The sequence below is a fragment of the Hemicordylus capensis genome, chromosome 4 (assembly GCF_027244095.1).
Source record: "Hemicordylus capensis ecotype Gifberg chromosome 4, rHemCap1.1.pri, whole genome shotgun sequence".
Classification (NCBI taxonomy): domain Eukaryota; kingdom Metazoa; phylum Chordata; class Lepidosauria; order Squamata; family Cordylidae; genus Hemicordylus; species Hemicordylus capensis.
Genome location: NC_069660.1, coordinates 73,150,307 through 73,168,302, shown reverse-complemented (window position 1 = coordinate 73,168,302; position 17,996 = coordinate 73,150,307). Strand labels below are relative to the sequence as shown.

General features: G+C 44.0%; 1 protein-coding gene across 3 annotated transcripts in view; it reads left to right on the top strand.

Moving 5' to 3' along the window:
- DEF6 (DEF6 guanine nucleotide exchange factor) overlaps window positions 1-17,996 on the top strand; it is a 59,636-nt gene that overhangs the window by 27,295 nt on the left and 14,345 nt on the right. For all 3 annotated transcript variants that reach the window (XM_053245197.1, XM_053245199.1, XM_053245198.1), the window contains 3 exons: window positions 4,395-4,535; window positions 12,653-12,838; window positions 17,260-17,487. In XM_053245197.1, the coding sequence (XP_053101172.1) occupies window positions 4,395-4,535; window positions 12,653-12,838; window positions 17,260-17,487 (555 nt within the window). The remainder of the gene's footprint in view (window positions 1-4,394; window positions 4,536-12,652; window positions 12,839-17,259; window positions 17,488-17,996) is intronic.

Genomic DNA, 17,996 nt, shown 5'->3' with positions numbered 1-17,996 from the left:
GGCCAGACTGCTCAACCATTTATACCAGTATTCTCTACAGAACATCTGTTACACAACAGCACATTTATCCATTCCTGAAGTGCTGCACACTAGAACAAAAGAGAGAGTTTTACATTGTTTGGAGATTATTTACCCTCCAACAGCTGAGCACTCAATAATGCCATTATTCTTGATTGGATGTGAAAGATGAATAGTTACAGCCTTGGGTAGGAGGGAGAGTTGAATTTTTTTTTTAAAAAAAAATTTGTACTCTTTTGGTTATGGGGATGTCAAATCTGAGCTGACATGTTCCATATGGAACAAAGCCTCTGGTATCTTAAATATTTGCTCTGAAGGGAGCACCTTCAGGTAGAAAGGTGTCTTTCATTATAGCATTGCTGTGGGATTGCCAGCTTTTTTTCTCGCTTGACTCGTATGCCTGATATAGATATATTTGCATGGCAGAAATTTAGTGGCCAAAATGTTTTCACAAAATTGAGATAGTGTTGCTTGTTTAATCCGTTGAATTTCTACCTGTTACATGATTGATGAAGGCACAGAAACCCTGCCAAACAACTTGGCAATCCTGAGCTGCAAGAGCAAAAGTTGCACTAGCTAGAAATATCACTTTTACAAAAATTAAAGGCACAGGACTCTATCTCCTCTTGACTTTAGCAACCCTACTAAAAGCAACTCAGGCTCAATTATAAGCACATTGACTTGAAAACAAGTTTAAATGTGGTGATAAATTCCTAGTTCCACCATCATTTTTCCTTGCAGCAGTTTCTTGCTTTTTGTTAAGGTTTTTGAGTGTAAGGGAGATTGTCATGATGTCAACAAAGTACTGGATACCCTATTTTCATGTCATTGCTTAGATGCCATGCAATTTAAGCAATAAACTTGTTGGTAATTCTCTCTGGTAAGAGAAACCCTTTTTCATTATAGCAGAGTGCACAGAGGCACAACACAGCAGAATTTTGTAAGGCATGCATGTATGCTGAGAGTAAAATAACTTGGAGCCAGTTCATAGTTTCAAATCAATATAAGGAGTATTTATTAGAGAACTCCATTCTAGATAGGAATGAGACAGGATCTCTAATCTATCTATCTAGCTGTATGCAGATGGATTCTGCATCTCTGCACACATGGTGCAGGGAGAGAGGAGCTTGCATGTTGCAAAGGAGAAGGGAGGGAAGAGGAAGTGGCAGGAAGGAAGGAAGTCCCTGAGATTAGCAATCTACATATCAAAGGGATAGTGTCAGAGCAGTAGAGAAGAGATGACCAGTGTCTTGACCTCTCTAGCCCTGTGACTCACTAGTCTGTCCCCCTCTGTCACTGAGACATGAGACAGCGCAAAGTCCTTCACTTCCAACAAAACTGTCATATGTCAACTGTGAAAGTTGACATACTGCAATTTTTTTAATGCCTGTTTGCTATCAGGGGCTGAACTCACTCTAATTGTGTTCAGATATACTCTGCACTTGGCCAAACTGCCTGATTGGTGTGGGTGTGAGACACACCCATTGGGCTTCTGAGATCTTGGCCTTTATTAGAGTGGGCTGCAGCCAGAGGCACAGCCTCTGGCGCTGGCCATCTGCAAGTGGCCGCCGAAGCCGGCCGCCAAAGGGGGCCGGCCTTTGGAGGAGGGACTGAGGGCTGGGGCCTACATACTAACTTGAATGGCTAGAGAAGATTTTTGCTCACTTCACTGTTGGTGAGATTGGGTTGAAGTAGTTATGGGTTTGGGTTCAACTAGAGATGGAGAGACAGGGGGTGCCTTGGTTGAATGTAGGGCAGCTATTCCTGTGGTGGTGGGGAACAGAAGAGGAAACATTGGCAGGTTAGCAGGCTGTTCCAGGGGAAGGGTAGTCAGAAATTTAATAGCTGTCTCCCCTTCCAGGTGTCCTGCCAGCTCTATGACCTCAGGGAGCACTGCCAACAACCCACATAGCCTTACCTTGCTCCTCTGCAATGCCAAGTCGGTCCAAAATAAACCCAAGCTCATCCATGATTTGATTATGGATGAAGGAGCTGACCTGGTGTGTATCACCGAGACTTGGTTGGGGGAGGCTGGTGGCCCAGTCTGGTCCCAGCTTCTTCCTCCAGGGTATTCTGTAGAGGAGCAGGTGAGGGGACGTGGGCGGGGAGGTGGAGTGGCTGTTTTCTATAAGGATAGCATCTCCCTTACCAGGGTCCCTGTCAAGGTATCTGACCATATTGAATGTGTGTACCTAAGTTTGGGGACCAGGGATAGATTGGAACTTCTGCTGGTGTACCGATTGCCCCGCTGCCTGATGGAATCCCTTACTGAGCTCACAGACTTGGTCGCAGTATTTGCGTTGAAGTCTCCCAGACTTTTAGTGCTGGGGGACTTCAATGTTCATTTCAGGACCAATTTGTCTGGGGCAGCTCAGGAGTTCATAGCAGCCATGACAACTATGGGCCTATCCCAAGTGGTCTCCAGACCGACGCACATTACAGGTCACACACTTGATTTGGTCTTTTACTCTGATCAGGGTGGTGTTCCGTGGGTGGGGACTCCTGTGATTTCCCCATTGTCATGGACGGACCACCATCTGGTTAAGGTTAGGCTTACAACCACTTTTCATCTCTGCCGGGCCGAGGGGCCTATTAGAATGGTCCGCCCAAAGAGGTTGTTGGATCCAATAGGATTCCAAGAAGCCTTGGGGGATTTAATGTTGGCTCTGCCGGTGATCCTGTTGATGCCCTGGTGCAAATTTGGAATAACATGCTCACCAGGGCAGTAGACACGATTGCTCCTAAGCGTTCCCTCCGACCCGCTTCAAAACAGGCCCCTTGGTATATGGAAGATCTATGGGGGCGGAAGCGGCAAGGTAGGCGACTGGAGCGCAAGTGGAGAAAGACTCGACTCGAATCCAACAGATTACGACATAGAGCATATTTAAAGATCTATGCTCAAGCAATACATGCAGCAAAGAAGCGGTTCTTTTCTGCCCGTATTGCATCTGCGAGTTCACGTCCAGCGGAGTTGTTCAGGGTTGTGAGGGGGCTAGTATGTGAGCTTAAGTATAGTGTCCCTCAAGGCTCCATACTTTCTCCAATGCTCTTTAACATCTACAGGAAACTACTGGGAGAGATCATCAGGGGGTTTGGAGTGGGGTGTTATCAGTATGCTGATGACACTCAAATCTACTTCTCCATGTCAACTTCTTCAGGAGATGGCAAAACTTCCCTAAATGCTTGCCTGGAAGCAGTAATGGGCTGGATGAGGGAGAATAAACTGAAACTGAATCCAAATAAGACGGAGGTACTTATTGTGCAGGGTCAGAGCTCTAGAGACGATTTTGATCTGCCTGTTCTAGATGGTGTCACACTTCCTCAAAAGGAACAGGTTCTCAGTCTGGGAGTACTTCTGGATCCACACTTCTCCCTGGTTTCTCAGGTTGAGGCAGTGGCCAGGGGTGCTTTCTATCAGCTTCGGCTGATACGCCAGCTGTACCCGTTTCTTGAGATCAATGACCTCAAAACAGTGGTACATCTGTTGGTAACCTCCAGACTTGACTTCTGCAATGCGCTCTACGTGGGGCTGCCTTTGTACGTAGTCTGGAAGCTTCAGTTGGTACAGAACGTGGCGGCCAGGTTGGTCTCTGGGTCATCTCGGAGAGACCACATCACTTCTTTGTTGATAGATTTACACTGGCTACCAATAGGTTTCCGGGCAAAATACAAAGTGCTTGTCATAACTTATAAAGCCCTAAATGGCTTAGGCCCTAGGTATCTAAGAGAACGTCTTCTTCATTATGATCCCCACCGCCCATTGAGGTCATCTGGAGAGGTCTGTCTCCAGTTGCCGCCAGCTTGGCTGGTGGCCACACGGGGACGGGCTTTCTCGGTTTCTGCCTCGAGACTGTGGAATGTGCTCCCTGCTGAGATACGATCCTCCCCATCTCTGACAATTTTTAGAAAGCATTTGAAAGCCCACCTCTTCACCTAAGCTTTTTCTGTTCTTTAAATTTTTAAGGTTTTAATTTGTGGCTGATTTTTAAATTGTTAAATTGTTTTAAGTTTTTGTATATATTTTAACTTGTTTTATACTATTGTAAACTGCCTAAAGATGAAGGTTTGGGGCAGTGTACAAATGTAACAAACAAACAAACAAACACACACACACAAACAAACTTGGCTTCCTTTGAAATACTGGAGGGTTTGGGAAGATTGTGGGCCAAACTTGACATGATGGGGTAGCCGTGTTTCTTGTTTATACTAGAAAGGGGGAGATTGCAAACTGAGTTAGGTCTACTCTGAATATCAAAAGGTATGTGTGAGTATGGGGAGCTGAACCTTTCCTACATACACATATGCCCTCACGCACAAACACACCCGGTTGTTCCTGTCATGTCTTACCGAGTGCCTCTTTTTCCTCACTTTCCCAGGTGCTCTCTCACAATTTGTACACTGTACTTTGTATACCTCATGATCCTGTGGCACTGGAGGAACATTTCAGGGATGATGATGATGGGCCAGTATCAAGCCAGGGATATATGCCGTATCTCAACAAATACATCCTGGACAAGGTAAGCTCATTTTAATCTTTTCTTCATTCGTGCCTGAAGCGCCTTCCTCTTAGATGTTTAAGAAAAACTGACTATTCTTGCCTTTGGTGGGAGATACCACCATGATGTGGATGTGATGGCTTTACCCTTTATGGAGGATATTTTGATTGCACCTTTCTTATCCACCTAACCCACTTTACTGTAGCATCCAAGTTTCTCACTTGTTTGTCCCAGCAAGTATACGTTTGTCCCAATCTGTATATCAGATAAGGGATACAGTATCCATTTGTTAAAGGAAAAGCAGAAGTGTACTATTTCAAGAATACTTGGCCATGATGTGGTCTGCTATCTGGAAGTAAATCTGTAATTAACTGGGGCTTGTTCCCAAGTAAACATGGTTAGGGTCAGGATGTATGCCTATGTTAGATAAATGTTGCTGTGATTGGCTTTAAATAAGACATGTCATTTTTGGACTGGAGGTGCTTTTGGTTAGGCTGGTACTTAGGACTGTACATTCTGTGAAATATGAGCTACAACAGAGAAATCAATTTTGGCTTGCCTAGAAATTAGGAATATTCTGTTTTCTGAAAGTATGGGTTCTGGCTGGAATTCCAGAAAACTGTTGCATCCTCATACAGCAATGAGCATGACGTTGCATTTGGACCTGAGCTATCCCTATTCATCCCACAAACTACTTTTTCAGTCTTATTTCCTCTTCCTGCAGTCTCAGGATCAACAGAGGCTTGGGCAGGGAGAAGGAGGGAGAGGAGCAAATGAAGGCCCAGATACACACAGAATTTGCACCAAAACTCCATTTCCTTATTTTTGCCACACAGAAAACTGCTGGGATAGTCCCAGCTGTACCCTTAGAATGTGGAAATAATTTGGGCTGCACATAGGCACACATAATTAAAGCAGTCCAGTTGCTGTAGAACCAAACTCACACCATTTTGGCCAGATGAACAAGCTTCTTAGCAATAGTAGGCTCATTCGCACAACTGCTGGCAAGGTAGGAGAGCTGGGCATGCGCCCAGTTGGCAGTTGTGTGCCAATCAAAGTAGGAAGAGGGGAGCATGATCGTGTGTAAGGCACAGCTGGGTAGTACAAGCATGCCCTACCCAAGTGGGCTAACTTCTGGACCACTTAACCGATTTGGACCAAATCTGGTGAAGTTGTAGTGAGTGACACAAATGGACACCTCAGTGGTGTAGTTTGTGATTATGTCATTCACCCCAGTTAAAGATGGTGGACACATGAACATTTGAGGCACAAGTGGGCTAACTTGTGAACCTCGTAACCAAATTGAACGAAATTTGCTGCAGCTGTAGGGACACATACGGACAGCTCAACAGCATGGTTTGTGATGATGTCATCCACCCCAATTCAAGATGTCAGACATGTGAACATTTAAGGCTGAAGTGGGCTATCTTGTAAGGATGGTAATTGTCAATATTATAGTAAAAGGAAAAGACAGATTAGTTCTTATTAGAACAACTTGTTTTTAAACTGTTTGGATGTTTGTCAGAAAAGAGATTTAAAAACAAGAAGCTGGATTCATAGAGCTTGTTTGCTTTTTGGCTCTCTCTGTTTCAAAGGCATCTTTGTTCCTTAAAGGGGAATGCTGTGGGCTGTCTCATCCAGGCTTTTAGAGGGAGGAAAAATCCATGGCAGTTTCTCTGCTCAGTACTTGAGAACCCAAGCTTTGTGTGGGATAATTTCTTCATCCCAAAATAGCAGAGAGTAATACCTTTGCTAAAGCTAAATGCAGCTTCAGGTCATTGAACTACTGGAGCATAACACTATTCTTCGGGAATTTGAAAGTCACAAGAGTAGGGCTAAATTGTTTTGTCCAGTTTGACTTAACAGGCATGCTAAATTCTAGCCTACACTGTAACCGCCTGCCTTAATCAAATTATCCTGCCTCAAGCCAGGAACACAGTGTGATAATACTCTTGGCTGGGCTCTCTTGGTTTGGCTATCTTTTTGTGATTCTGCATTAAACAACAGCTCTGCCTGGAGTAAACCAAACAACTTAAGTGTGAAACAATCAAGGAAATAAATGCATGCTCTTATTTAGACATGATGATGGAGATATATGAATGCATCTCTGGTCTCTTAAAACTTTGGTTAAGAGTGTGTGCGTGTGTGTGTGCGTGTGCGTGTGTGTGCGCGTGCGTTGATCAGTGCCATGGGGGAGAATTTTTAACCCTTGCCTCACTCACCATTTTTGTAGTTAAAAATCGCACCCCCAGCTACAGTTTGCCCCAATAGGAAAAACGTAAATGTGTGTGTATATTTCTCCTATTGCTGAAAATAGCAGACGTGTGTGTAAATGTACATCTGGAAAATGGAGAGTGGGGAAAGGGTTAAGAATTCCTTCTCCTGCCTCACAGTTCTGATTCAGATTGTGACTCCCACCCCCCCAGCCGGAGCTGTTATTTACCAGAACCAGCCTCATGGGTGGGCAAAGTTGGGCATGGTCCCAAAGGAGGGTGCACACCTGCCCATTTCTAACCTGCTTGACCCCCATTGCAAAGACAGCGATGATGTGAGTTGGTCAGCTGTGCCATTGGTGTATTTATTGCTCGGCACCTCCTGTTGGTCGATGGCCTTGAGGCAGCATCTCCTCTTTGCTCCCACTTTCTGAAAGAAAGGAGCTAGGACAGAGTTTGTAGCTAAGCCTCTTTTTCACCCACCCGATTGGTAGGCCATGGGGGGAGTGCACCATGAGGATGGGGGCTCAGAGTCTGGCCTTGCTCCAGGACCTAGAGCAACTTGGCACCACCCCTGCTATTTGCAAAAGCTTTAAAGATATTGAACATGTGTTTATATATCTCCATCACATCTGGTTCGGCCCTTAGTTGTTGAGAAATGTAGACAATGTCTTCTCAAGGCCCAAGGTATGTATAAGGGGTTGCTGAATTTGCACTGTAGTTTCTCTGCATTACATTTCTAATTGTCTGTTCTTGCTTCCTCTTTCTTAAGATTCCCTCTTGATTGCCTGCCATCCTTCACTCACTCCAGCCTTTGTCAATACATTCCAGATTCTTTGAAAATAAAACTGCAAATTTTGTAGTTAGGATAAAGTATGTGCATTTACTAAGCAAGGATAAGTTAGCACAGTTGTCCCAGAGCGCGTGATGTGGATTTCTTTAAAGATGAATTGAGATTTTTTTTATTTTTGCAAAGTGTGTAGATCATCTCTGGTTGGTTTCTGTACCATCTTGTTTCTCATATTTCAAATCAGAATGGGATGGCTTTCTCTGGGTCTGCCTGTGTTTAGTAGATGGATACAATTAGAGCACGTAAGAACTGCCTTGCTGGATCAGGCCCAAGGCCTGATCAACAGAGTGCTAATTTCAGGCACTGGATGCTCTGGGTTTCAGCTGTGACTGGTCCTCCACCCGTCTACATGGCTACTGGGAAGCACTGCAGAGCCAACACAGGTGGTGCCATCTGCATGCTCGCCTTCCAGTATTGGCATATTCGTATACTGCTGTGAAAGGGTACCAGCCTTTGTTAGACATGTTTCTGGCAATGCACAACTGGGAGATACAGACACTTTTTGCCTGGATATGATGGCCTTAGGAGAGTACAGAGTAGATACACGAGCTGACATAGTGTGCCCGCGGACGTGGGCGGCTTGAGCACTGCCCTCCCCTCTCACGCCTGTAAGCACCTGTGATGGGGCTGTTCTGCAAGGCAGCAGCACTTGGCTCTTAGGGCTTCATGTAGGCAGCTGCACGGCACCCATTATTTCCAAAGGCCATCACATGACGCAACGGCAGGCACAAAGCCCTTCCAGCTGAGTCCTGCTGCCCTGTGGTGCAGCTGCCTTGCAGGGGTTCACACACATGCCGCGGCACAGGCAGGGCTCCAGCTGCGGAGCTGCCCGTGGCCCCTTGCTGCAGTTTGTCAGCCAGGCTTTATAAGACTGTAAGATGTAAGCAAGACCTAACAGTCAATACTAGACTTGAGCAGAGTTGGCACCACATCAAAGCTAAGGCTACTGCATGTTAAACCATTCCACTATTTCCAGACTATGCTATAAGTTGTAGCTATGCGTTGTGTACTCGGCTGTGGCCCCTTTCATGCCTTGAATAAGGCAAAGGCCCGAGTCATGGGACATGTGCTGGATTCCTGACTGGCTGCCAGTGATTGCCCACTCTAAGTGATCAGAATGCCAATTATATGCCGACAGCTAAGTAAACGGCACACAGCTACGAAGCACCGGGGTGGCGATGGCTCTCTTATGATGCTTATTGTTCCCATTACCCAGTTGCAGAACTGGCACATCTGCTTAGTGTGCTGTTGGCACAATTATCTTTGGCTGGATGACAACATGAAACAATGGGTACAGACTAGCCATGCAAGGTGCCAAAAAACCAAGCAAGCAAACAAAACCCAACCCTTGTTTTAAAGAGTGAGGCAATAATTCTGTTTCACTTTACTTGCTACAAAGTACTTTTGTTGGTTTGATGCTTCTGCAGAGAAGGAACAAATGTGTATGTGATAATTTGTCTACGTGGCTTAGAAACATCTCCTACATCCCAATAAAGAGCCATATCTGAGTATAGAGAATAGAAAATAGAAAAAATGCATTTCATTATTTGGATCGGTGCAATGGCAGTCAGAATTGTTGGAACTCTGCCAGTAACCTGTTGAGTTACCTTGCGCAAATCGCTGCTAGTGATGAACATATGAAACAGCCTCCTACTGAGCCAGACAACTAGTCCATCTAGCTCAGTGTTGTCTTCACTGACTGGCAGTATCTCTCCAGGCCAGGGTTTTCAACAGGGGTTCCAGCCCTACCTGGAGATGCCAAGGATTGAACCTGGGACCTTCTGCATGCAAAGCATCTGTTCTGCCACTACTGCTAAACACCACTGATGTTTGTAATGGTCTTGTTCCATATACAGTTTTGACCATCACATAATGCTTTCTCAAATTGAGGAACATTTTCCTGCAGAGTACTCCTGCTCAGAATATAAAACCAGATTCTGTACGTGCACAGCCAATGTTCAGGCTGACCAGGCTGCTTTGTCAGCACATGCACAAAAGTTCTTTAATGTGAACACTTACTCTTGGTGAAACCCTCATTGAAGGCTGTGAAAAACGTGACCAGGCCACCCAGCCAAGCCATTTTCTGTTAGCTGAGTACCTTCTCTATTTGGTAGAGCTGAGCTGAATTTTCATGAGTTCCATTTCTTATGTCAAAATTTGCATGCTCGTCGAGGAACAACCTTTCATTGAACAGCTGAGCAAATTGCACAAAAATCAAGTGCTTTCCATCCAAGTCTAAGACACTAATCACAAAGGTGAAACTGGGAAAACTCCATAAAAGATTGATTTTAAACATTCAGGGAACGGTGCCATCTATGATCTATGGCACATGGCACAACTCAGAGAAACTTCTGACACTGGTGAGCAGGGGAGCTGGACAATCCCTGAGCTTGTCTAACCAAACTTGGGAATGCTTCCCAAACTAAATCAGCAAAAGCTTAAGCAGAGTCCCTTTATACACTTTGTGTAAGCCAGTGTTCTTCATTGTAAGGTCCTGGGGGCTAGTGGTGGCCCCCATCGAACCCATGTGCAACTCCCTAATTGTTTTTTGGGGCCTGTGTGATGCTTCATCTGAATCAGAATATTCTGCACAGTCCCCCTGGCACCATGCAGAGATGACCATTCCCACCACTCAGTGCTGCACTTTGTCGGGTGCCAGTGGTGCTCCTTGAAGGGAAACAGAGCCCTCTTGAGCCCCTGCACCATCTTGGAAGGTGTGCACAGAGAGTGATGGGAAGTGTAGCCTTTCCCAGTGCTTTCTTCCTAGAGCTCTTAAGAGAGGGCTCTGTCTCTCTTAAAAGGCCCTCCCAGCACTGAGGAAATAGCTCTCACATTAAAGGTGTTTTGCTGAGGTGATCTCTGCCCTAGCCAGTGTGTCTGTAGTTAGAGCTGGGGTGAGGGCTGTTACCACTCACATGGGCTGAGAGAAGGAGAGAGAGAGAGAGAGAGAGAGAGAGAGAATGCAAAGTGACTCTCTGCATAAGGTTTAGTTCATTTGAATCGGGGACCTTGTCTGATTTTAAAAAAATAAAATCCTACCCCATTTGCTTGTATGTGTGTTTTATTTAAGCAAGGCAACTGACAGACGTTTTTAATAAATACAATGTAAGAAATAAATCCTCAAGAGACAATACACTAAGGTGTATCAGCATACATGCCAGTATTACAAGACATGAGAGAACTCTTGAGACACAGGCGAGTTTATTCTCAATGCTCACTATGAATGCTGACAAATGCTGAGTTGATTCTGAATTGAACTGAAGGAAATTTTTCCATCTCTACAAGATTGACCAGATGCAAAAGAGGAAAGGGATCCTACAGTACCATGCTATACAGATGAGGAAACTTCAGTAGGAGTAGTTTTTCTCACTCTCATATGAAAGGACAAACAGAACAAGGACCTGAAACACCCTTTAGCTGAAGTCAGGATTCCATGCATTCAACAATTGGCTGTCAGCAGATGATAAATCTATTTCTTCAGCTGGCTAAAGACTGAACCATCATGAAATCAGCACAATGCAACATTATGATGGCCAAATTTCAAAGCAAGTACTCCAGTATTTGATTAAATGTTCCCTGGCTGCCAGACCCCACCCCTGTATGACAAGTTGCACTTGCTTAAATTTCCACTCCTACACAGTGTTTAAAAGTACAAGGGTCCTGCCCTACATTGTATATGAGTATTACTTTTCATTACTCAGCTTCTTCATCTGTTATATGAGAATGAAGATAATTATTTGTCACATGGAGAATATGTTTCAAATATTGTAAGTAGAATATTGTTCTACTTAGCATTCTCATCAGAGAACTTTGTGGTTATCTGATAAGAATGCTAAGTAGAACAATTTTACCACCAATACTTTGCCAGACTGCTTCTGCAATACCACTCTCACATAAGCCCAGTTCACATGTTATACATACAGTCTACAGGGGTCAAGAACACTGTTCCCTCTAACAGGGATTTCCAGATATTGTTGACTACAACTCCCAGCATCCCCAGCCAAAGGCCATTGCATCGGGGGATGCTGGGAGTTGTAGTCAACAACATCTGGAAATCCCAGTTAGAGGTAACACTGGTCAAAAAATGTTGGTTCTCTTCACCAGCCAGGCAATTTTGCTCTTACTCATCAAGCTATGTTGATACATTACTCATCAGGAATTTTTTTGCTCATCAGGCATCAGTTTTCACTCGTCACAGTCAAGTAGATTAGTGGATTTCCTGAGCCCTGCCAATCTGTGTACAGGATACATATGTACAGTTCTGCTATTCACACATTGTGTTCAACACACAATAGTACTCTTCCTGTCTGCACCCTGCATATGAGGGTTCTGTACTCGGGTTTGCCTTCTCAATTGGTGTCCCGATGCTTTGGAATGTGCTCCCTGCTGAAATAAGAGCTTCCCCATCTCTGACAATTTTTAAAAAATATGTAAAGACACATTTGTTCACCCAGGCTTTTAATTAAATACCATTTTAATAAAATTAATTAAATATAGTTTTACCCTGGTGGTGCAGTGGTAAAACTGCCGCCCTGTAACCAGAAGGTTACAAGTTCGATCCTGACCAGGGGCTCAAGGTTGACTCAGCCTTCCATCCTTCCGAGGTCGGTAAAATGAGTACCCAGAATGTTGGGGGGCAATATGCTAAATCATTGTAAACCACTTAGAGAGCTTCGGCTATAGAGCGGTATATAAATGTAAGTGCTAGTGCTATTGCTATTAATAGTTTTAGCTTCATTTTAAAATATTGTTTTAAGGTTTTAAATTCTTGTAATGTTTTAACTTTTTGTTGTTATTTATTTTAACTAATGTTTTAATTTGTCATTTATTTGTTTTAACTAATGTTCTAACTTTTTGTTTTTGTTGTAAATCACCTAGAGATGTAAGAATTGGGCGGTATAAAAATATGTTAAATAAATAAGTAGAATGAATGCATGTTCACCCTAAAATATGTACATGTGTATAAGTTACCTGTAGGCAAGTACAGAATAATGTCTGAATAGGGCTATAATTCTGAAATCACAACAGAGCAAAACCAATGGAAAACTAGAGTGATCTGTACTGCTTGTTTGCAGGTAGAGGAAGGTGCTTTTGTCAAGGAGAGTTTTGATGAGCTTTGCTGGACGTTGACAGCAAAGAAGAATTACAAGCCAGACCGGAATGGGAACAGTGTTATATCCCATACAGATGCTTTCAAACTCTGGTGTCTCTTTAATTTCCTATCTGAAGACAAGTACCCTCTTGTTATGGTTCCAGATGAGGTAGGGTTGCTTTTAAGTAATTTTTCTCCTTGTTTGTTGCATGATAAGGGATTTTGCATTGTGATTGGCACAGCTATGTAACTGTAATTGTTGTGTAAAGCCCAGTGATTATGAAAAGGATGACAGAAACTACTTAACTTCTGTAGACAGATCTACAGATCTATTAATGTGCAGCCACTCACATCATCTAACAGCACTGCTTAAGACTGCACTTTAGCCACATGCTGAATTTTGTGCAAGGGTGGCCCAAGGTATTCTGGCACCTGAGGCAAGGTAAAAATTCTGCCTTGCCCCACATTCCTAGAGGGAGCTAGACCCTGTTTGAAACCAATCCTTGCAATTTTTGAAAGTGCATGAGGAGGAGGGAAGGTTGCTAGCAGCTTCCTCTTCTCTGTGCTTCTTGTAAGCTGGAGAAGCACACCTTGCAAAGTTTGCAAGGGTCCTATTGGTCCCAAAGAACTGCTCCTTGGCAAAGGGGGCATCTTGATGCCCTGTTCGTTCCCCAATAATCTGCTGCCTCAGGCAACTGCTTCAGTTTGCCTCATTAAAGGGCTGCTGCCCCTTTTCTTTATTTCAATACGTTGGTTGGGATACACGTCCCAATGCTGGCTCATTGCTATTTGCCACTTGAGGTGAACATCAATGAGCCACCCTGCCCTCTTCTCCCTCACTGCTAGATAGGCTACACCACCACTGCTTGCACACTGCAAGGGATCAGTTAGTGTGCATCCAAGCACCAGCAGCTTCTCATGCTGACCTCTCTCTTCGCTGGCACCAAAACACACTCTTTCCCCCCGCCACCCTCCATGTCCCAGCATATACACACTTTCTCTACTCCAGTCACCAGGCTTATCCAGACAAGTTTGATGACTGGGGGTGGGAAGAGATAACTGGCATTGGCATAGCAGCAAAAAGAGGCCAGTGTCTGAAACTACTTGTGCTTGGAGACATGTTAACCACTGTTTTAGGGAGTGCAAGAGCATTAGTGTGGGGGAAGAGGGTGGCATCTGGGCCAGTGAGGGACAAAAGGGGTGAGGCTGAAGGTGGGGGAGCACAGAGGTGGGAGTGATAACAACAAGCAGGTATGGTGAAACCTGTGGTGGGATGAGGTGCCCACACTTGCTGCAGCACCTCACAAAGTCTCATGACAGAGCTGCTCCTGACATGTCCCCATGCAAATATTCATGGGAATTGCTTCATATAGTCCTAGGTTCTCTAAAACTTATAAATACCCTGCACAATATAAAGTCTTTTTTTGAATGTATTCAAACTGCTGCTGTTGTTACATTTCACTTTTGTCCCTCGCTGTTATAATAATCTTAGTTTGTTTCCCCATAATGTGCCTTCCTCTGCTTAAATGACAGGCTCTTTTTGTTTTTGTTAATAAATGATGGATTTAGGAAACTGCCATATACTGAGTCAGACCATTGGTCTATCTAGCTCAGTATTGTCTTCACAGACTGGCAGCGACTTCTCCAAGGTTGCAGGCGGGAATCTCTCTCAGCCCTATCTTGGAGAAGCCAGGGAGGGAACTTGAAACCTTCTGCTCTTCCCAGAGCGGCTTCATCCCCTGAGGGGAAGATCTTGCAGTACTCACACATGAAGTCTCCCATTCAGACGCAACCAGGGCAGACCCTGCTTAGCTACAGGGACAAGTCATGCTTGCTACCACAAGACCAGCTCTCCTCTCCTAATCCTCGATTTGTACAGTTGTATCCATGCATATAAACACACCTTGATGCATTTGATGCAATTTGCCAAAAATGGCAGTTCAAAGTATGGGAAGGAGACTTTAAGATAGGACTATGAAGTAGCTGGATTTGGGGATTGCAGTATGGCCAGGTTTAATTTCTGTTGAAGGAGATTGGCAGAGACATTGACAAGATGTCTGTGTGCATAGGTGCACATGTGCAATTTTGTGATCACTCGAGTTTTTTTGGTTTGTATTTTGTTACTAAAATTAGCTTTAATAATGGAGGATGAATGGAACAATGGCCAGGAAGCAGGATAGCATGGGAGAGACTTCTGTCTAGGCTGGTCACGCAAAAACTTTCACCTCTTAAATGAGGTGCGTGCTTTTGTGTGGCAAGGGTCAGGGAAAACAATCAGTGAAGCACAAACAATCACAGAGTGGAGGATGCAGTGACACCAGTTTCTGTTGTAAAATGAAAAACTCCTGGTCTGGAAACACACTTTCAGAACATACTGATGTATGAATTTGAAACATGCTGATTCTACCCAAAAGGTTAATTACACTAAAGAAGTGCTGTTCAGTCGAGCAAATCCACTAATGACAGTAATAATCTCTAAATTCCACAAGGCATGTTGGAAGGAGGGAGGGTTCTTTGTGCAGTACAGAGACAAAACCTCCATCAGGTTTGTAAATCCAAAGAGTGGGGACCATGAACTCCATTCATTCCAGGCAGAAAGAAGAGCATCTCATAGGTCCTTGCCGTTTCCATGAGGTCTAGCTCACTGGCTGACTTCATAGGGAATCACAGCTCTCATTGTTTCCTCACCCATGTACCCTCATGTCTGTGTCTTCCCCCTTGCAGTTCAGCAGAAAAAGGCACTGTATGCGTACAGTCACCAGCTATGCTTCCTGTTTCCTACCAAGGCATTTCCTGTTCTTCAGAGCTTTAAAAAATTGATCTGTCTGTCTGTCTTAAACCACAGCCATTTGGTGTTGAGTGTTAGCTTGCATTTTGTGCTCACTAGTATGTTGTAATAATTTTCAGTGTATGATTATGTAGAATTTTTAGGAGGCTCAAGATGTGCAGTGTCTAGATGGTAGTGTAAAGGTAAAGTAGTGTAGCTATGACTAAAAGCAAGTGCCGTTTTTCCGCCCAGGAAACATTTATGCATCTTGCAGGAAGCCAACCGTATAAGCTGCATAGCTAGTGCTGGTCACATGCTAGCTTATGTCAACTGTAGAGACCAGCAGGGACAAGAACAAATTGAAGCCTCAGTAGGTTTGGCGTTCAAGGACCAGAAGCACTGAAAAAGAACCTGATCTCTTAACTTAGAGCTATCTTGATGTATCCACAGTGTGTTGCCACAAACACTTGGCTTAAGTTACACAGGCCCAGTTTGCCAGATGGGAAGAGAGAGTTTAGGTAGCACTGGCAGATGGAAGCAACCTAGCAGGAAAGAAGCTCATAATCAAGCTGGACTAGTGAGGAGAATCATGCTCCTGCCACCACAACCCAGTCTGGAAGGAGCAACGTAGACCAAGTAAAAGAATCAATGTGACCAGTGGCAGTGATTTGCACCCATCTCTAGAAAAAGGGAGAAGAGACAGCATGGTATAATTGTTGCATGCCCACAACAAAAAAGGATCTGGATTTTTCTAGATTTTCATTCCCTAAGTTAGGTTCCTGGCCTAGAGGGGGAAATGCCAAGCTTGGTGGCACAATTCTTGTCAGGTGGCCACCAAAACTTAACTTTGGATTTGAACTATGGCATCTGAAAAGTTGGCCCTTTGAAAAATTAATTTCAGATTTTAAAAAATTAGATTAAAAATTTAGTTTTAAACAGGTCTGCTTGACTTTAGCCCTCTGGCTGTTTTTGGACTACAACTCCCATAATCCCCAGCCACAGCAGTCAGTAGCCAGGGATTGTGGGAATTGTAGACCAACATCTGCAGAAAGGCCGAAGTTGAGCAGCCCTGATTTAAAAACTAACCAAAATTAATAAGTGCCTCTCTCAACATAATCAGAAATATTTATTTATGTCCTAACAATGATGCCCATCCCTTCTGTCTCATTTTGTTTCAGAACTTGGAGCAAATTGATCTTCTTAATATCAGCACTGAGTCCACAAAAGACCTTCTTTAGTACCAACTTGATGGTCGTGATATTGGTGCACTTTAGATTAGAGTCTTTATCCAACACTGCTGACAGCTCCTGATTCCTCAGAACTTTACATTTCTATTGGAGGTTAAAGTAATTCTATGAAAGTAAAGCAATTCTTCATATTCTTTACAATTATACTCATTTGTGATTAGTGTGAAGAAATCCACACAGATCTGAATTTATGGAGTTAGGCTGTGTCTCCATGATTGCTTCCACACAAAATTGCAGATCTGCATCAGTTAAACAATTAACAGTCATTGAAATAACATATATGATTAATTAATTTAAAGGTGTCCTATCATTTTCCGGAGAATGTCTCAAGTTCAGTAGTCACCCCAAAGTGCATGTGTTGATGGTAGGGAATACAGTTTTATCCTGGAAATAAGATTGTTGTGTATTAGAAATTAGAGTAACCTGAGGCAGGAAGGGCCTGTGGAGTAAAATGCAATATGCATTCCCCTCTTCTCAGGAGTATGTGATTCCAAGGGTAAATCTGGACTAAAGTTGATGCTGAGAAGTAGAAAACAGGCTTAGTTCTTCCCCACTGACTTCCCCTACTTGTTTCAGGTGGAATACCTTCTGAAGAAGGTCTGTACAGCCATGAACATTGAGCTCAACAGTGGGGAGTTAGATGACTACCTATCTCAAGAGGCCCTGCAGCAGAGCGGTTTGACAGTCTGGCAATTCCTGGACTTGGTAAATTCAGGCCGGTTCCTACGGGGGATTGAGCGTGAGGCCATCAGTATGGCTGTTGAAGAGGTCTACCAGGAGATCATTGGGGATGTGCTCAAACAGGTAAAGAGCTCCCCTGGTCAAGAACAGAGAGAAACACTTCACCTGGGTTTGTAGAACTACGTAGAATTCAGTGCAAATAACCTGAGTTGTTGTAGCAGTTGGAGACAAAGGAGCTTAGCTGAGGCCCCTCTCTTCTCTCTTTATTGGCTTGATGGGGATTGTGTTTTTTCCTGTTACGTTTTGGATAACGTGTGGGCTTTAAATGCATAGGAAATTTTGTCTGACCTGTGGCAGTGAAAGCAAGAGGAGCAGTAGAAAAGAATAAAGTAGCAGCCCTAAAAGGAAGTATAGAGCAGCTAGCTAGAGGGAGAGAGTCTCAGATAGCTTGTATCGAAATCTGTGTCCCCATATTGTTGTTCTGGAGTAGAAACTCTGTGTCCAGAGAAATATCTGATAGATACACCTGTGGCTTGCACACGTGCACACATTCCATTTTTCTCCTGGCAGGTAGCTGGTGTTGTGTTTACCAACCAGCATGGGATTTCTCATACCAGACCCTGTTTGGGAAT